Source organism: Elephas maximus, chromosome 21, assembly GCF_024166365.1.
Source record: "Elephas maximus indicus isolate mEleMax1 chromosome 21, mEleMax1 primary haplotype, whole genome shotgun sequence".
Classification (NCBI taxonomy): Eukaryota; Metazoa; Chordata; class Mammalia; order Proboscidea; family Elephantidae; genus Elephas; species Elephas maximus.
The window spans coordinates 64,173,568-64,195,100 of NC_064839.1; the positions used below are offsets into that span (position 1 = coordinate 64,173,568).

General features: G+C 40.6%; 1 protein-coding gene across 1 annotated transcript in view; it reads right to left on the bottom strand.

Moving 5' to 3' along the window:
* LOC126065112 (probable ATP-dependent RNA helicase DDX60-like) overlaps positions 1 to 21,533 on the bottom strand; it is a 146,456-nt gene that overhangs the window by 42,133 nt on the left and 82,790 nt on the right. The window contains 3 exon segments of the mRNA XM_049864801.1: positions 1,054 to 1,210; positions 11,831 to 11,978; positions 15,561 to 15,728. Coding sequence (XP_049720758.1) covers positions 1,054 to 1,210; positions 11,831 to 11,978; positions 15,561 to 15,728 — 473 coding nt within the window.

Sequence of the window (21,533 nt, forward strand, 5' to 3'; positions counted from 1 at the left end):
ATGTGATAACAGTACCACGTGTGATGAACACAACAGGGGTGATCCTTGTCAACAATTAACGGCTGTGTTATCTCTGGTTTTTGCCCTTAAGAATGATAAATAAACTGTCTTGGTACATGCTAAAGGGAAAACTGAACAGTTGCTCATCATATTTTTCATCTTGCTAAATAGCAAGAAAAAACATTTATTATGATAGCTTATTAAAAAAAAAAACGCATTGCTATCAAATCGATTCCGACTCATAGCGACCCTATAGGACAGAGTAGAACTGCCTCATTGAGTTTCCAAGGAGCACCTGGTACATTTGAACTGCCAACCTTTTTGTCAGCAGCTGTAGCTCTTAACCCCTAAGCCACCAGGGTTTCCTGATATCTTATACACCTATTTCTTTTCTTAATATTACAAAGATAAATATCCTGAATAACACCCCTTCTACTCATTCCTGCGTCTCCTCTCCCATCCTCTCCCCTTCTCTCTCGCTGTAGCTCTTTCTCTCTCTCTCACCCATACACATGCACGCAATAAAATATTACCATTTTAATGTGAATAATTTGAAGAAGCTGGTGCCTATTTTTTCAAATTACCAAAAAGCAGATGTACTAGGTAATTATATGAACTTTCTTGGTGAATTTATGCAGACTATTTTATCCACCTAGAAAGAGAACGTTACATCCTCCTGGGACATACTAACAATAAGTTAACAAGTGTTTGTTCAAGAGCGCTTTAAGGTACCATGCTCTGCTCCATGTCCATTTAGAGGTACCAAATCTATAAACTCTGTCTAGCACACGTTAGGCTAGGACAAGATTTTTCCAATTCCTGGGAAAGAGATACATCTTCCTCTAGCTGAGTTAAGAGATTAGAAAAAGGTCCAATCAAAACTATACCTTAAACATCCTCTAAGCTCAAATAAATGGACTAGATGGAGAAGCTGTAAATGTGCTGTAACAAAAAGACACAGACTAGATGAGAAAACTCGTATGATTTTTCACTTTTCATTGGCATTCAGCATCATGTATATATAACTTCAGCTTTAAAATGCAAAATAATTACCTACCTTGATAAACCCTTTTGCAAAGAGTATCTCCACAAACTCTCTTTCTTTAAAATACATGGAATTGTGATGAAATCCAATACCCCTTTGTGCCAAAGCCTTCAACGTTTTAGATTTTCTCGTTGGTTCTACTCGTTCAAACGCTGCTCGCAGAGACTAAAAGAAAGAAGTACAGGATAGTTAATAATGCATTTTTTAATTTCAATTTCCATTAGAACCGAAGGTTATTTACATGAACAAATCGTTTATACCTTGCACAAAGCAAGACTTCTATTTGCTACTGAGCCTCTAAAAGCAAAAGAATATTTTATAACTACAGAAACAATCTTCCCTCTTCTTCAAGCAGACTGTCTGAGAGCAGAGATAGTCATATACCAAAGGGAGCTGCCCAGGGCAGGGGCGAGTCAAAACTGACTGCTACCTGAGGGAGACGAGTTTTCTGCTGGAGCTTTAGGGGCTCTCCCCACCCCTTCACCCCCACTTAGAGAGGGACTCTACCAAGAAGGCACAGCTGGTTCCCTACCCTATGTCGTTGTCGTTATTAGTTGCCATGAGTTGATTCTGACTTACAGTGATCCCCTGTGTGCAGAGTAGAACCGCTCTATAGGGTTTTCAAGACTGTGACCTTTTGGGAGCAGATCACCGGGTTTGTCTTCCAAGGCCCTCAGGTTGGGTTTGAACCACCAACTTTTTGGCCAGTAGTCGAGCACTTAATCATTTGCTCAACCCAGGAATGGGTAGGCAAATGAGTCACAACTCACATCCAAAGCCTTGAAAATGTCAGTACCCTCATGATTCCACTTCTAGGGAATTTACCCTAAGGAGGAAAGCCAGGTATTGGCAAAGACGTTCAAGGTAAACACTACTCTTAAAAACAAGAAAAAATAATGAAAATAATCTATGAAGCCAAGGGCAAGAAGACTGGTTAAATTTTAAAAAAAAGAAAAAGAAAACAAACCCATTGCCATTGAGTTGATTTCAACTTATAGAGACCCTATAGGACAGAAAGGAACTGCCCTACAGGGTTTCCAAGGAGCAGCTGATGGATTTGAACTGCTAGCCTTTTGGTTAGCAGCCAAACGCTTAACCATGGCGCCACCAGGGCTCATCCATATAAACAAATACAATGAAGCTATTAAAATAATGATGTAACTCTATAATTATTAACAAGCAATAAATAGGTAAATGAGGAAAGGAAAGTAATTTGCATAATATGATCCTACTTTATTAGTGAATAAATAGATGAAATGGGTGTGGGTGTGTTTATGTGTATAGGCACAAAAAATTCTGTAAGGACAGTGAATATATCTGTGTGGTGACTTTTTTTTTTTTTTTGCTTTGTACGTTCAAATATTTCTACAATGAATATGAATTATTCGCATCAGTTAAAAAACTGAAGGAGGAGGGCGGGGCCAAGACGGCTGACTGAGCAGATGCTACCTCGGATCCCTCTTGCAACAAAGACTCAGAAAAACAAGTGAATCGAACACATACATGACAATCTACGAACTCTGACCATCAAACGCAGATCTAGAGAGTTGACCTGAGTGACAGGTGAGCGAAAAGCTGCACCCTGAACCAGCGACCGCTTCTGGAACCTGCAACCCACCCCACCGCCTTGAGCCCCCACGGTTCCCTGGTGCTGAGTGGCAGGGCTGATTGTGGCTTGCTGAGGCGGGGCAGGCACGGGACACAGCCCTAACCCCTAGCCCCCTGGCGTAACCTCCAGAGAGACTCAGCCAGCTCAAGCAGGCTGCACACTGACGCGGATAACAAGAGAATGAACAACCACGGGGAAGCAGTGACCATTTTCAGAGCCTGGAGCCAGCGTTCCAGTCAGAAAACCTTGGCGCCGGGCTTTGGACTGGGTGTAGGGGAGCTGAGCATGGCATCCTGAGACGGTGCAAACAGGGGGCACAGCCCTAGCCCCCTGAAGTGACCCCAGGGGAAGCCCAGCCAGTGCACACAGGCAGCTCAGTGACGCAGCTGACAGGAGGAGAAGTCATGGGGAGGCAGTGACTGATTTTGGAGCTGGGAATGCGGCATCCCAGCCGGGGAACCTTGGGCCTGGGCTTTGGACTGGGAGCGGAGGAACTAACCACGGCTTCTGGGACAGCACATGCACAGGACGTGGGCCTGACCCTTGGGGGCAATCTCTACCCAGCCAGCACACACAGTCGACACGCCCCTTGGGAATCTCAGATAAAACGGTAATCCCAAGCAAGATAAGTAACTCTGTCTATATTCCTGGGTGTAATCTCTCCTATCTATCTGATCCATCCCCTCCCCTTCCCAGGCGGCTTCATTAACATTGGAATTGCCCGGGCCAGAGAGTGAATTGCTCTGCAGTTTTCGTTTTCTTTGTTTGTTTTGTCTTTTCCTAACCCATTCTCCTGGCCTGAGAGAAGCAGCTACAAAAAACCCAGGGACCAAGAATCATTCCCTGACTTCTTGAAATTGGACTAAAAATACAGAACCAGCTCCAGACAAGCATTTGTGATCCATAGTCTTGGGCTTTCATCCCTACAGGGAACAAGGTGGCTATTATAATGCAAAGGCAATTCTGATGGTGATCTGACTGTAATTGTTTTAGCGGATTACTGGAAAGACAAGTTTCCTAGGTCTGATATTTCTGCGTATTCAACAGAGCCCTCACTGACCCACAACGGGGAACTGAGGGCTGAAGCTCCACCCAAACCACCTAACCTCCTGCCATAGGGGTCTGAGGATAGTGACATCTACCAATCTGTAGAGGTACATGCATTGGGTGCCTAAGGTACAGCTGCAGAGCCCACCCACCAAAGTGCTTTAGGAATAGAGACACACCTACATCACTGGCACTTGGGGGAAGCCTGTCAGCATCCTGCTCCCCCCGTAATGTGGCCTCCTGCTGCTACTAGAATCTGGTGCACACAACTATCACCACTACTCCTCTAAGTGAATAAGTGACAGTCTACCCCACACACTTGGTGACCTAAAATCAGATTCTACTCAAGAATAGTGAATGGACTCTTAGGCTTATATTTCTGGTACTGGCCCAAACCAGCTGGTAAGAGGACATAAGTGATTCAAAGCCTACAACAATCAAGACAGCGCAATCTAGTAGCCCAAACAAAACAAGATAAGACTCAGTGAGCAAATATAAAATAAATCATTACAATATCTCATAGATGGCTCGGAGACAGCAGTCGATATCAAACGACATAAAGAAGCAGACCATGATTGCTTCTACAACTCCCCAAATTAATGAATCAAAATCTTTCCCAAATGAAGATACAATCCTGGAATTGCCAGATGCAGAATATAAAAAAATAATTTACAGAATGCTTCAAGACATCCGGGATGACCTCAAAAATGAAATAAGGCAATCACACAAAAAGCCAAGGAACACACTGATAAAGCAGTTGAAGAAACCAAAAAGATTATTCAAGAACATAGTGGAAAAATTAATAACCTGCAAGAATCCACAGAGAGACAGCATTCAGAAATCCAAAGAGTAACAGTAAAATTACAGAATTAGACAACTCAATAGGAAGTCAGAGGAGCAGAATCGAGCAATTGGAGTGCAGAGTGGGGGAGCTGGAGGATAAGGCAATTGACACCAATATTTTTAGCTGAAGAAAAATCAGATAAAAGAATTTAAAAAAATGAAGAAACCCTAAGAATCACGTGGGACTCTATCAAGAAGAATAACTTGCATGTGATTGGAGTTCCAGAACAAGGAGGGATAACAGAAAATACGGAGAGAACAGTTGAAGATCTGTTGGCAGAAAACCTCCCTGACATCATGAAAGATAAAAGGATATCTACAAGATGCTCATCGAACCCCATATAAGATTGATCCAAAAAGAAAATCACCAAGACATATTATCATCAAACGTGCCACAACCAAAGATAAAAAGAAAATTTTAAAAGCAGCCAGGGAGAAAAGAAAGGTCCCCTACAAAGGAGAATCAATAAGAATAAGTTCAGACTACTCAGCAGAAACCATGCAGTCAAGAAGGCAATGGGATGGCATATACAGAGCACTGAAGGAGAAAAACTGCCAGCCAAGGATCATTTATCCAGCAGAACTCTCTCTCAAATATGAAGGCGAAATTAAAACATTGACAGATAAACACAAGCTTAGGGAATTTGCAAAAACCAAACCAAAGCCACAAGAAATACTAAAGGAAATTGTTTGGTCAGAAAATCAATAACATCAGATAACAAAACAACACAACGACACAGAACAGAACATCCTGATATCAGCTCAAATAAGGAAATCACAAAAACAAATTAAGATTAATTTTAAAAAAGAAAAAATGCTCAAAACAGGGAATCATTGAAGTCATTATGTAAAAGATCACAATAATCAAAAAGAGGGACTAAATACAGGAGGCATAGAACTGCCATATGGAGAGGAAAACAAGGCGATATAGGACGATACAAGTTAAGTTTTTACTTAGAAAAATAGGGGCAAATATTAAGGTAACCACAAAGAGGTTTAACAATTTCCTAACTCAAAATAAAAACCAAGAAAAACATGATGACTCAGCAAACATAAATTCGACTACTATGAAAATAAGGAACACACAATTTACAAAGAAAAATGTCTCAGCACAAAAAAGTAAGTGGAAAAATGAAATTCTCAACAACACACACAAAAAGGCATCAAAATGACAGCATACAAAAAGAAGAAAGAGCCAAAATCAGAGAGCTGTCCCTACAACTTGAACAAATAGAAAGAGAGCAACAAAAGAATCCATCAGGCACCAGAAGAAAACAAATAATAAAAATTAGAGCTGAACTAAATGAAATAGAGAACAAAAAAACAATTGAAAGAATTAACAAAGTCAAAAACTGGTTCTTTGAAAAAATTAACAAAATTGATAAACCATTGGCCAGACTGACTAAAGAAATACAGGAAAGGAAACAAATAACCTGAATAAGAGGCGAGATGGGCCATATCACAACAGACCCAACTAAAATTAAAAGAATCATATCAGATTATTTTGAAAAATTGTACTCTAACAAATTTGCAAACCTAGAAGAAATGGATGAATTCCTAGAAAAACACTACCTACCTAAACTAACACAATCAGAAGTAGAACAACTAAATCAACCCATAACAAAAAAACAGATTGATAAGGTAATCAAAAAACTCCCAACAAAAAAAAGCCCTGGCCCGAATGGCTTCACTGCAGAGTTCTACCAAACTTTCAGAGAAGAGTTAACACCACTACTACTAAAGCTATTTAAAAGCATAGAAAATGATGGAATACTACCTAACTCACTCTATGAAGCCACCATATCCCTGATACAGACCTATATCCCTCATGAACATAAATGCAAAAATCCTCAACAAAATTCTAGCCAATAGAATTCAACAACATATCAAAAAAATAATCCACCACGACCAAGTGGGATTTATACCAGGTATGCAAGGTTGGTTTAATATTAGAAAAACCTTTAATGTAATCCATGATATAAATAAAATAAAAGACAAAAACCACATGATCTTATCAATTGATGCAGAAAAGGTATTTGACAAAGTCCAACACCCATTCATGATAAAAACTCTCAGCAATATAGGAATTGAAAGAAAATTCCTCAACATAATAAAGGGCATCTATACAAAGCCAACAGCCAACATCATTCTAAATGGAGAGAGCCTGAAAGCATTTCCCTTGAGAACGGGAACCAGACAAGGATGCCCTTTATCACCGTTCTTATTCAACATTGTGCTAGAGGTCCTAGCCACAGCAATTAGGCTAGACAAAGAAATAAAGGGCATCCGGACTGGCAAGGAAGAAGTAAAAGTATCTCTATTTGCAGATGACATGATCTTATACACAGAAAACCCTAAGAAATCCTCCAGAAAACTACTGAAACTAACAGAAGAGTTTGGCAGAGTCTCAGGTTATAAGATAAACAAAAAAATCACTTGGATTCCTCTACATCAACAAAAAGAACATCCAAGAGGAAATAACCAAATCAATACCATTCACAGTAGCCCCCAAGAAGATAAGATACTTAGGAATAAATCTTACCAAAGATGTAAAAGACCTATACAAAGAAAACTACAAAGTACTAGTGCAAGAAACTAAAAGAGACCTACATAAGTGGAAAAACATACCTTGCTCAAGGATAGGAAGACTTAACATAGTAAAAATGTCTATTCTACCAAAAGCCATCTATACATACAATGCACTTCCGATACAAATTCCAATGTCATTTTTTAACGTGATAGAGAAACAAATCACCAACTTCATATGGAAGAGAAAGAAGCCCCGGATAAGTAAAGCATTACTGAAAAAGAAGAAGAAGGTGGGAGGCCTCACTCTACCTGATTTTAGAACATATTATACAGCCACAGTAGTCAAAACAGCCTGGTATTGGTACAATAACAAGCACCTAGACCAATGGAACAGAATTGAGAACGCAGATATAAATCCATCCACGTATGAGCAGCTGATATTTGACAAAGGCCCAGTGTCAGTTAATTGGGGAAAAGATAGTCTTTTTAACAAATGGTGCTGGCATAACTGGATATCCATTGGCAAAAAAATGAAACAGGACCCATACCTCACACCATGCACAAAAACTAACTCCAAGTGGATCAAAGACCTAAACATAAAGACTAAAATGATAAAGATCACGGAAGAAAAAATAGGGACAACCTTAGGAGCCCTAATACAAGGCATAAACAGAATACAAAGCATTACTAAAAATGACGAAGAGAAACCCGATAACTGGGAGCTCCTAAAAATCAAACACCTATGCTCATCTAAAGACTTCACCAAAAGAGTAAAAAGACCACCTACAGACTGGGAAAGAATTTTCAGCTATGACATCTCAGACTAGCGCCTGATCTCTAAAATCTACATGATTCTGTCAAAACTCAACCACAAAAAGACAAACAACCCAATCAAGAAGTGGGCAAAGGATATGAACACACATTTCACTAAAGAAGATATTCAGGCAGCCCACAGATACATGAGAAAATGCTCCCGATCATTAGCCATTAGAGAAATGCAAATTAAAACTACGATGAGATTCCATCTCACACCAACTAGACTGGCATTAATCCAAAAAACACAAAATAATAAATGTTGGAGAGGCTGCGGAGAGATTGGAACTCTCATACACTGCTGGTGGGAATGTAAAATGGTACAACCACTTTGGAAATCCATCTGGCGTTATCTTAAACAGTTAGAAATAGAACTACCATACAATCCAGAAATCCCACTCCTCGGAATATACCCTAGAGATACAAGAGCCTTCACACAAACAGATATATGCACACCCATGTTTATTGCAGCTCTGTTTACAATAGCAAAAAGCTAGAAGCAACCAAGGTGTCCATCAACGGATGAATGGTTAAATAAATTGTGGTATATTCACACAATGGAATATTACGCATCGATAAAGAACAGTGACGAATCTCTGAAACATTTCATAACATGGAGGAATCTGGAAGGCATTATGCTGAGCGAAATGAGTCAGAGGCAAAAGGACAAATATTGTATAAGACCACTATTATAAGATCTTGAGAAATAGAAAAAACTGAGAAGAACACATACTTTTGTGGTTACGAAGGGGGGAGGGAGGGAGGGACGGAGAGGGTTTTTTATTGATCAATCAGTAGATAAGAACTGCTTTGGGTGAAGGGAAAGACAACACTGAATACAAGGAAGGTCAGCCCAATTGGACTGGACTAAAAGCAAAGAGGTTTCCGGGATAAAATGAATGCTTCAAAGGTCAGCGGAGCAGGGGCGGGGGTCTGGGGAACATGGTTTGAGGGGACTTCTAAGTCAATTGGTAAAATAGTTCTATTATGAAAACATTCTGCATCCCACTTTGAAATGTGGTGTCTGGGGTCCTAAATGCTAACAAGCGGCCATCTAAGATGCATCAATTGGTCTCAACCCAATTTCCTGGAGCAAAGGAAAATGAAGAACACCAAGGTCACAGGACAACTAAGAGCCCAAGAGACAGAAAGGGCCACATGAACCAGAGACCTACATCATCCTGAGACCAGAAGAACTAGTTGGTGCCCGGCCACAATCGATGACTGCCCTGTCAGGGAGCACAACAGAGAACTCCTGAGGGAGCAGGAGATCAGTGGGATACAGACCCCAAATTCTCATAAAATGACCATACTTAATGGTCTGACTGTGACTAGAGGAATCCCGGCGGCAATGCTCCCCAGACCTTCTGTTGGCACAGGACAGGAACCATCCCCGAAGACAACTCATCAGACATGAAAGGGACTGGTCAGCGGAGGGGAGAGAGATGCTGATGAAGAGTGAGCTAATTAAATCAGGTGGACACTGGAGAGTGTGTTGGCAACTCTTGACTGGAGGGGGGATGGGAAGATAGAGAGAGAGGGAAGATGGCAAAATTGGCACGAAACAAGAGACTGAAAGGGCTGACTCAACAGGGGGAGAGCAAGTGGGAGAAGGGAGTAAGATGTATGTAAACTTACATGTGACAGACTGATTGGATTTGTAAATGTTCACTTGAAGCTTAATAAAAGTTAATTAAAAAAAAAAAAGGCAAGAATGGAAAGGAAAAAAAAAAAAAGTTAGAAATAGAACTACCATACAACCCAGAAATCCCACTCCTCGGAATATACCCTAGAGAAATAAGGGCCTTTACACGAACAGATATATTGCACACCCATGTTTATTGCAGCACTGTTTACAATAGCAAAAAGCTGGAAGTAACCAAGGTGTCCATCAATAGATGAATGGTTAAATAAGTTACGGTACATTCACGCAATGGAATAGTATGCATCGATAAAGAACAGTGACGAATCTGTGAAACATATCCTAACATGGAAGAACCTGGAAGGCATTATGCTGAGTGAAATTAATCAGATGCAAAAGGACCAATACTGTATAAGACCACTTTTATAAGTTCTTGAGAAACAGTATAAACTGAGAAGAACACATTCTTTTGTGGTTACGAGAGGGGGGAGGGAAGGAGGGTGGGAGAGGGTTATTTACTGATGAGTTAGTAGATAAGAACTACTTTAGGTGAAGGGAAGGACAATACTCAATACTCAATACACGGAAGGTCAGCTCAACAGGACTGGACTAAAAGCACAGAAGTTTCTGGGATAAACTGAATGCTTCGAAGGTCAGCGGAGCAAGGGCGGGGGTTTGCGACTATGGCTTAAGGGGACTTCTAAGTCAATTGGCATAATAAACTCTATTATGAAAACATTCTGCATCCCACTTTGAAGTGTGGCATCTGGGGTCTTAAATGCTAACAAGCAGCCATCTAAGATGCATCAATTGGTTTCAACCCATCTGGATCAAAGGAGAATGAAGAACACCAAAGTCACATGATAACTATGAGCCCAAGACAGAAAGGGCCACGTGAACCAGAGACTTACATCATCCTGAGACCAGAAGAACTAGATGGTGCCCAGCCAGAACTGATGATTGCCCTGACAGGGAACACAACAGAGAACTCATGAGGGAGCAGGAGAACAGTGGGATGCAGACCCCAAATTCTCATAAAAAGACCAGACTTAATGGTCTGACTGAGACTAGAAGAATCCCAGCGGTCACGGTCCCCAAACCTTCTGTTGGCCCAGGACAGGAACCATTCCCGAAGACTACTCATTAGATATGGAAGGGACGAGACAATGGGCTGGAGAGAGATGCTGATGAAGAGTGAGGTACTTGTATCAGGTGGACACTTGAGACTGTACTGGCATCTCCTGTCTGGAGGGGAGATGGGAGGGTAGAGAGGGTTAGAAACTGGCAAAACGGTCACGAAAGGAGAGACTGGAAGAAGGGAGTGGGCTGACTCATTAGGGGGAGAGTAAATGGGTGTATATAAGCTTATATGTGACAGACTGACTTGATTTGTAAACTTTCACTTAAAGCACAATAAAAATTATTTAAAAAAAAACTGAAGGAATATCATAACATCTTGGATATTCCAATACCCGTTTAATGGAATATCTTGGATACGATATAGAAGGTCTCTGAAATTGAGAAATTCTACAGTTATTATTTAATACATATTGTACCACACATACCTAAATATATTTAAAGAAAACAGTTGTTAATCAAGTCAATTCTGACTCATGGTGACCCCATGTGTGTCGGGGTAGAACTGTGCTCCATAAGGTTTCCAGTGGCTGAGCTGGTGGCGTAGTGGTTAAGTGCTACAGCTGTGAACCAAAGGGTCAGGAGTTCAAATCCACCAGGTGCTCCTTGGAATCTCTATGGGGCAGTTCTACTCTGTCCTATAGGGTCACTATGAGTCAGAATCGACTCGACAGCACTGAGTTTGGTTTGGTTTGGGTTGATTTTTCAGTAGATTGCCAGGCCTTTCTTCTGAGGTGCCCCTGGGTAGACTCAAACCCCCAACCTTTTGGTTAACAGCCAAGCAGTTAACCATTTATAACACCCAGGGACTTCACCCAAATATGACCAGCATTAAAATGCAGCATGTGGGATTGAATACTTGAGTCAGGCCATATAGTAATCCAGAAGAGTACCATGAAGCAAAATAAAAGGCTGACACTCTCATAGGCCAATTAGTATGAAAGAAAAAATTCTCTGTAGAACTTTAGTCCGTCAAGTTTGGATAGCATTGTACAGCAAATACATTACACAGAGAATAATATTTAAAAGATATTACACAAACATGTTATTTCTAGTAGGGATTTCACTTAGTTTTCAAAGATATTACATTAAACCATCACTACAATGAGTGTTACAACAGACAAATTGTAATTCCCTGGCATATGGAGCCCATCCACATGCTGACCTTGGTGTCCAGCGCGTTCACATCAGCGTATGTGCGGTCCTGGGGGATTTCCTGAATCTTCTTCAGATCCTCCAGGAAATGAAGATGTTCAACTGTATATGCTAGCTTTATTTCGAATTTTCTGGCCTTTAACTGATCATTTTTATCCCTGCCATTAAAAAAGTAAACAGACAATTTTTAAACAATGAAAATTATATTCAAACACCTTAAGAAGCCTAAGACTTCTCAGATCACCCTTCACCACCCAGACCAGCTCTATCAATACTGACTGAGTCTACTTCCTCGAATGTTCTGCCACTGTTGGTAAACTCATGGACCCTCAACAGCAAGATGCCCTATTACCTCTTCCTTTTCTCTCAACGACCCCTTCACCTTCTTGCTGGAACAGGAATCTACTTCTCCTCAGGAGAATCTGCTGTTCCTGCAGCTCTCCTGAGTGGTGGCCATTTTCTCTTACTCAGTCTTCAGACCACTGGTCCTGGAGGGGGCGCCCTTCTTGCTCCTCTCAGGTCATTCTCCCTCTCTCCTCCATACACCCAAGTTTTGGCTCTCATGCCTTCGGGCTACATAACCGATTATCCCTCCTTGTTATAGCTTTCTACAGACCTCCAGGTCACCAAGCCCCTCTGATTTTTCAAGTCTTTTCCTTTCCTGTGCACCAAGGAGAACACCAACTATGAGGAAACAAACTGCTGTGTATTCTACAGTACTTGGTATTTCCCCTCATAATATTATATCATAGCTCCCTGTGTAGCACCAGTGGTTTGTGCTTAACTACCAGCTGAGAGGTTAGCAGTTCAAACCCACCCAGCAGCATGGTGGAAGAAAGGTCTGGTGCTTCCATAAAGCTGACAGCCAAGAAAACCCTGTGGAGATCAGTTCTATTCTGTAACACATGGCGTCACCATGCATTGGAATCAACTTGACGGCAGCAGGTTTTGTTTTGTTTTTTAATATCGTAACCAAACTCAGGTTCTTGTCCTGTCCTATTAGCCTGTCCAAATAAGACGGACATATGCCACCAACTGCAAGAGAAATATAAAGTGGGGATTTATTGTTTGTGCAAACAAGGAGCTAAGTGGGGCCCAGCAGCTGAAAGATCATGAGCTCCCCACCCAAGGGGAGCAGGGAGCTTTTATATCCTCGAGTCCCCAGGGCCCAGGGATTGGTGCCCGAAATCTGAAACCCCAAGCCTCCTATGCCCAAATTTGGAGATCTGGGTATTGACTCATATTGCAATGGTGGGACCTTTCACTTTGCAAAGGGGCTTGGGTGCTGCGGTGCGCTAGAGAATATCTTCCCCGCCTGCGATGCTCAGGTCAGAGGTCAGCTAAGGACACAGTTCTTCCGGTCCTGTGCATGCGCCAAGATGCTGGCTTGTGCATGCACAGAGATCCAGCGCCAAATTCAAACCGCGGTTAGGGGCCGGGGCTTGACGGACTCGGGCCAAACCGGGGTTAGAGACCACAGCTTGGCGGGCTGCGAAGGGAAAGGAGGGGGAGGGGAACCATAGCAGAGCTGGAAAAGCCTTGGTAGAGGCTTCAATATTACGTCTTAACTAGGGGAGAAGGACCTTTTCCAGGCTCACCTCTAAACTTTATGGGATCTGGATCAAGAGCACAAATAGAAACACTGATGCCATGTGTCTAACTACTTAAAAGTTATATAAATCAAGCTAACCAACTGCTTTTGACTCGATTCCAACTCATAGTGACCCCACAGTGACCCTATAAATCAAGCTAGCAATCATGGAATTAAATGTTTCTCCTCCGATGTTGGTAACATCCCGGAAGGCCGCACCTTAGATTTCTTGAACTCCTTAGAGATCCACACCAGCACAGTATGGTCAAGGGAGAGCTGGACCCCAGCCCCTTGCTTGGAGACCCACTTCCCTTCAGACCCCTGACTCCAACCTATCATGTGGAACCTTATGCAAACTCATGAGGAAGCCATAGCCCTCAAATTCAAGCTCTATTCACCTCTTCAAACATTTACCTTCTATCACCCCTCACACCTAAAGGAGCTTACATTGGCTGTACAGTCTGCCCTTGGGAGGACAGATCCAGGAAGAGGTCAATGCAGGCCCTGACAGTGGACTTGGAACCATCTGGGAAGAGAATTCTGGGACCCTGAGCAACCAGAACACGGTGATGAAGCGAGGAGGGAGTATGGCACTGTGAAGAACAGGGCAACACATCCCACTTGGTCCTATCGATTCCTGGTGTCACGGTGAGGGGCTCAGCAAGAGAAGGGCTAGAGAAGGGCACTTCAACTCTTAGCACTGGGAGCAGAGACCCCTCTTGGCTGCCCATAAACTGATCATAGCATGACATACCCTTTACTTTTAGTAATCTATATTGTTCATTATACATCCAACTTGAAATGTTGCTCCCAGCTCTGAAAAAGGGCTAGCTAAAGAGAATCAGTCACTGAGAAGGCCATAAGCTCCTACACCTCTCTCCTGGATTCTTTTTGTTGTTGGGTGCTGTCAAGAAGATTCCAACTCATAGCAAGCCCATGTGACAAAGTAGAACTGCCTCATAGAATTTTCTAGGCTATACTCTTTGAGGGAGCAGATCACTGGGTTTTTCTTCCACAGAGTTGCTGGGTGGGTTCGTACTGCCAACCTTTTGATTGGCAGCCAAGCACTTAACCATTGTGCCACCGGGGCTCCTTACACTTCCTGTATGTCTAAGATAATTACACAAGCCTAAAAAAGATAAACACAGTGATGAGATCAAGAGAGACTCTGCTCTAGACTCGAGGAAATATCTAAAATTATGGAGACTGTGAAAATGTTTCAATATTGAAGGAAGGTCAATCACTTCTTCAACGAGCATTTACTCAGTAATTATCATCTACTAGGCAATATGCTAGTACTGTGGGTAAAAAACAGGAAAACACACAGTCCCTGTTGTAAGGGAACTTGCAATGTATGGAAAAGGAAGATACAACTGTAATACAGTTTGATCATTGCTGTACTGGTTCAAAATGGCACAAAAGAAAAAGAGTACTAAGTCTAACTGGGGAAATCACTAAAAACTTCAGAGAGAAGATAGATTTTGAACTGAAAAAACAGTAAGCACAAGCTCAACGGGCAGACAGAAGGGAAGGCGCTCCAGATAGATACATTACCTAGTACAGAGATTCAGATGAACGCACGGAGGTGGTGAGTGCTTCATAGGTGGAGAACTATGAAAGACTGTTTCCAGAGAGGAGTACCAGGGGATGACACCAAAGAGGGAGATTGGATCAAAGTATGAAGAGGCTTTGTGTATAATGCCAAAGAGTCTAGCTTTTATCAACTTCACTAGACAATTAAGAAAGATTTGTACATGGAATAATGTTATTAAAACTGCACGTTGGAACGATCATACCTGAGAGTTACATATGTGCGTTACACTGCAGTGGGGGAACCAAGAGTAGAGAATCACAAAAGGGGAAACCTATACGAATGCCCAGACAAAGAGATGCCAAGGTCCTGAAATAGGACAGAATCAGGGAGTGAGGATGAAGAGAACTGTAAGGAAAGAAGAAATACGTTGGCTATAGAACAGTCAGAATTAATTAGATGTTGAGAACAAGGAAGAGTAACCACAGAAATGAAGTTCTACCTCCGACATAAAATTGGTATGGCAATTCATTTTCTAGATCATTCTCTGCTCGTCCATGTAACCATGATACTATCAGGAAAACTTCCACACTGTGAATTTGTTTATGTAATACGTACATTGTTTTTTGTTTCTTCATAATTTTTTCCTTGTTTTTAAGGCATTTAGCTATGTCATCGTCATAGCTATGACACTGGTCAGTTTTGGGGGGGCTTTTGCTCTCTGGCTTCTCCTCCAGAAAAGTGCACAAACTTCTAGCAATTTCTTCCAAATCTCCATTCCTAAAACTTCAAACAAATGAAAAGAATGCCATGAAGAGAATATTTTCCCATTCAGATCATATTTCCACCTCCTGTTATCGTCTTTTTTTTTTTTTAATGCTTTAGGTGAAAGTTTACTGTGCAAATTAGTTTCTCTTTCAAAAATTTATACCCAATTGATCTGTGACTTTGGTTGCAATCCCAGCAATGTGTCAGCACTCTCCCCCTTTCCATTCCTGGTTCCCTGTGTCCATTCATCCAGTTTTCCTGTCCCTTCCTGCCTTTTTGTCTTTGCTTTCGGGCAGGTGTTGCCCATTTGATTTCATATACTTGATTGATCTAAGAAGCATGTTCCTCATGTGTGTTACTATTTGTTTTATTGGGCTGTCTAATCTTTGGGGGAAAGGTGGACTTTGGGAGTGGCCTTAGTTCTGAGTTAGGTGTCTGGGGGCCATGGTCTCGGGGTTCCTCCTGTCTCTGTCAGACTAGTAAGTCTGGTCTTTTTCTGTGTGTTTGAATTTTGTTCTACATTTTTCTCCCCCTCTGTCCAGGACCCTCTACTGTGATCCCTGTCAGACCAGTCGGTGGAGGTATCTGGTCACCATCTAGTTCTTCTGGGACCAGGCTTGTGGAGACTGTGGATCACGTGGTCCATTAGTTCTCTGGACTTAAGTTTCCCTTGTGTATTTGGTTTCTTCATTTTCCTTTGCTCCAGACAGGATAGAACCAATAGATGTATCTTAAATGGCTGCTCAAAAGCTTTTAAGACCCCAGATGCTACTCACCAAAGTAGAATGTAGAACATTCTCTTTATGAACCATGTTATGCCAATTGATCTAGATGTTCCCCGAGACCATGGACCCCAGCCCTCAGCCCCAGTAACTCAGTCTCTTGAGGTGTTTGGATATGTCTAGGAAAATTCTATGACTGTGCCCCCTTTGTGCTCTATTATACATATGAATATACACGCTGTACATACAAATATATATGTAAAAATAAACACAGCCTAACCTATATATGTACGTGGGTATACTCTGATATGCTCTCCTTCCCCTATTCAGCATATATATGTGCCCGTGTATCTGCTTTTAAGTTACTATTTCTTTTTACTGTTGTGGTAGGGGTATATATACTACAGTTTTTATTGTGGTTACTTTTTTTTTTTTTCCCCGTGTGTTACTCAAGTGTCTTTCTTTGCTTCGGTCAAGTTGTACTGACTTCCCCTATATTGCATATTGTCTTCTCCTTCACCAAAGTTAACACTTGTCTGTTATTTACTTAGTGATTTCCCCTTCCACCGCTCCCCTCGTAACAATCAAAGATTATTTCTCTCTGTGTGTAAACCTTTTCTTGGATTTATACAATAGGGGTCTGTAATGGATTAAATTGTGATGCCCAAAAACTTGTGTCAACTTGGTTAGGCCATGTGCGGTTGTCCTCCATTTTGTGATTTTCCTATGTGTTATAAATGATAATCTCTGCCTGTAGTTAAAGAGGACTAGGATGGGATGTAACACCCTTGCTCAGGCCACATCCCTGATCCAATGTAAAGGGATTTTCTCTGGGGTGTGGCCTGTACCGCCTTTTATCTCTCAGGAGATAAGAGGAAAGAGAAGCAAGCAGAGAGTGGGGGAACCTCATACTACCAAGAAAGCAGCACCAGGAGCAGAGTGCATCCTTTGGACATGGGGTCCCTGCTCCTGAGAAGCTCCTCGACCAGAGAAAGGCCTTCCTCCAGAGCCGGCAGAGAGAGAAAGAAAGCCTTCCCCTGGAACTGATGCCCTGAATTTGGACTTGTAACCCATTAGATTGTAAGAGAATAAATTTCTCTTTGTTAAAGCCACCTACTTGTGGTATTTGTTATAGCAGCACTAGATGACTAAGACAGGGTCTCATACAATATTTGTCCTTTTGTGAATTGACTTATTTCACTCAGCATAATGCCCTCCACATACATCCATGTTGTGAGATGTTTTGTGGATTCCTCATTGTTCTTTGTTGTATAGTGTTCCATTGTATGTATGTACCTTAATTTGTTTAGCCATTCTTCTATCGATGGGCTCTTAGTTTGTTTCCGTCTTTTTGCTACTGTGAATAATGCTGCAGTGAACATGGGCGTGCATATGTCTATTCATGTGAAGGCTCTTATTTCTTTAGGATATATTCCTAGGAGTGGGATTTCTGAATCATACGGTATTTCTATTTCTAGCTTTTTAAGGAAGTACCATATGGTTTTCCATAGTGGTTGCACCATTTTACATTCCTACCAGAAACGTATAAGAGTTTCAATCTCCCCATAACCTCACTAGCATTTACTCTTTTCTGAATTTTTGATCAGTGCCATTCATGCAGGGGTAAGATGGTATCTCATTGTGGTTTTGATTTGCATCTAATAGCTAATGGGAGCCTTGGTGGCACCATGGTTATGCGTTTGGCTGCAAACCAAAAGGTCACCAGTTCGAATCCAGTATCTGTTCCATGGAAGCCGTATGGGGAAGTTCTACTCTGTCCTACAGGGTCACTATGAGTTGGAAACAACTCAACGACAACAGGTTTTGGGTGTGAGTTTTAACGGCTAATGGCAGAGAGCATCTTTTTGTGTATTTGTTGGCCGCCTGAATGTCCTCTTTGGTGAAGTGTCTGATCGTGTTCTTTGCCCATTTTGTGATTGAGTTGCTTGTCTTTTTATTTTTGAGTTGTTGAAGTTTTCTTTATATTTTACAGATTAAATCTTTATCAGATATGTCATTGCCAAAGATTTTTTCCCCGTCTGTAGGTTCTCTTTTTACTCTCTTTGAAAAGCCTTTGGATAAGCACAAGTGTTTGACTTTTAGGAGGTCTCAGTTATCTACTTTATCTTCTAGAGTTTGTGCATTTTTAGTTATGCTTTATATTCTATTTATACCATATATTAGGGCCCCTAGCTTTGTCCCTATGTTTTCTTTCATGGACATTATAGTTGTTGGTTTTACATGTAGGTCTTTGATTCATTTGGAGTTAGTTTTTGTGTATGAGGTGAGGTATGAATCCCGTTTCATTTTTCTGCAAATGGATGTCTAGTTTTGCCAGCACCATTTTTTGGAGAGACTATCCCTTCCACTTTTAATGGACTTTAACCCTTTGTCGAAGATTAGATGTCCATAGGTTGATGGATTTATTTTTGGGTTCTCGATTCTATTTCACTGGTCTATGTGTCTGTCGTCTTACCAGTACTGGGCTGTTTTGACTACCATAGCTGTTTTGTAGGTTCTGAGATCATGTAGTGAGAGGCCTTCTACTTTGTTCTTTTTCAGTAATGTTTTACTTGTATGGGGGCTCTTTCCTTTCCACATAAAGTTGGTGATTAGGTTTTCCATCTCATTCAAAAATGTTGTAATACAGACCAGGATTCCATTAAATCTATAGATTCATTTGGCTAGTGTTGACATTCGCATTGTTAAGTCTTCCTGTCCATGAGCACTGTATGTTTTTCCATTCATGAAGGTCTCTTTTGGTTTCCTGCAGTAGTGTTTTGTAGTTTTCTTTGTATAAGTCTTTTACGTCCCTAATCAGGTTTATTCTCAAGTATTTTATCTTTTGGGAGGTTGGTTTTATAGTAAATGGTATAGTTTTCCTGATTTCATTTTCAGAGTTCTTTTTGTTAGTGTAAAGGAATCTGACTGATTTTGATATATTTATCTTGTACCCCACCACTTTGCTGAATTCTTCTATTAGTTTTAGTAGCTTTCTTGTGGATTCTCAGGGATTTTCTATGTACAGGACAGGTCATCTGTGAATAGGGGTAGTTTTACACCTTCCTTTCCAATTTGGATGCTCTTTATTTCCCCTTCTTGCCTTAACGCTGTAGCTAGGACTTCCAGTAAAATGTTGAATAAGAGTGGTGATAAAGAGCATCCTTATCTGGTTCCTATTCCCAGGGGAAATGCTTTCAGACTCTCTCCATTGAGAATAATGTTGGCCATTGGTTTTGTGTATATGCCCTTAATTATGTTGAGGAATTTCCCTTCTATTCCTCTTTTGGTGAGAGTTTTTATTATGAATGGGTGTTGGACTTTGTCAAATGCCTTTTATGCATTGATTGAGATGATCATGTGATTCTTTTCCTTCGTTTTATTTGTGTGGTGGAATACATTGATTCATTTCCTACTGTTGAACCATCCTTGCATACCTGGTAAGAACCCCACATGGTCATGGTGTATTATTTTTTTTTTTTTATGATGTTGAATTCTATTGGCTAGAATTTTGTTGACAATTTTTCTATCAATATTCATGAGGGATATTGGTCTATAATTTTCTTTTTTTAGTGATGTCTTTGCCTAGCTTTGGTGTCAGTGTCACACTGGCTTTATAGAATGAATTGGGAGTATTCCTTCCTTTCTTACGCTCTGTAATAGTTTTGAGTGGTATTGGTGTCAACTCTTCTCGGAATGTTTGGTAGAGTTCTCCAGCAAAACTGTTCGGGCCAGGGCTCTTTTTTTTTTTTTGTAGTTTTTTAATGACCTCTTCAATTTCTTCTTTTGTTATGGGTCTGTTCAGATTTTCATTCTCAGTTTGTGTTAGTTTAGGTAGGCAGTGTGTCTCTAGAAATTTGTAGATTTCTTCTACGTTTTCAAATTTGTTGGAGTACAATTTTTTGAAGTATGCTGTTATGATCCTTTTTATTTCAGTTGGTTCTGTTGTGATGTCACCCACCTCATTTCTTATTTCAGTTATTTCCATCCTCTCCTTTTTTTCTTTTGTCAGTTTGGTCAGTGGTTCGTTAATTTTATTGATCCTTTCAAAGAACCAGCTTCTAATCTTGATGATTGTTTTTCTGGTTTTTGTTTCATTTTTTTCTGCCCTAATCTTTATTATTTCCTTTCTTCTAGCAGCTGTGGCTTCTTTTGCTGCTCTTTTTCTGTTTGTTCAAGTTGTAGGGGTATGGTATTAATTCTGGTCCTTTCTTCTTTTTTGATGTGTGCTTTTACTACTATAAACTGGCCTCTGAGCACTGTTTTTGCTGTTTCTCAAAGGTTTTCGTATGTTGTGTTTTCATTCTTGTTTGATTCTAGGAATTTTTTTATTTCATTTTTAATTTTTTCTATTACCCAGTGGTTTTAAGCATGGCATTGTTCAAGTTCCAAGTATTTGATTGTTTTTCCTGTTATTGATTTCTAGCTTTGTATTCTTTCAATATTTTTTAATGTATTGAAGCTTCTTTGTGGCCTAGAATACGGTCTATTCTAGAGAATGATCCATGTGCACCTGAGAAGAATGTGTACTGCACTGTCATTGAGTGGAGAGCTCTGTATATGTCTATGAGGTCAAGTTGGTTGACTGTGTTATTTAGATCGTTGTATCTTTGTTGAGCTTCTATCTAGTTGTTCTATTGTCAAAAATGGTGTTTTAAAGTCTCCTACTGTTACTGTAGAATTGTCCGTTTCTCTTTTCATTTCTATTAGAGTTTGTTTTATAAACTTTGGAGCTCTGTCATTGGTTGCATAAATATTTATTATGGTTATGTCCTCTTGGTGGGTTGATCCCTTAATCATTACATAATGTCCTTCTTTGTCTCTTTTGATGGAGTTTGATTTAAAGCCTATTTTATTAGAGATTAATATTGTCACTCCCGCTTTTTTTGATTACTCTTTGCTTGATATATTTTTTTCCATCCTTCGATTTTTTTTTTAACCTCTTTATGTCTTTGTCTCTAAGGTGTGTTTCTTGTAGGCAACATATCGATGAGTCATTTTTTTAATCCGTTCTAACACTGTCTCTTGACTGGTGTATTTAACCTGTTTACAATCAGTTTGATTATTTTTACATAGGACTTTACTGCTGTCATATTGTTAT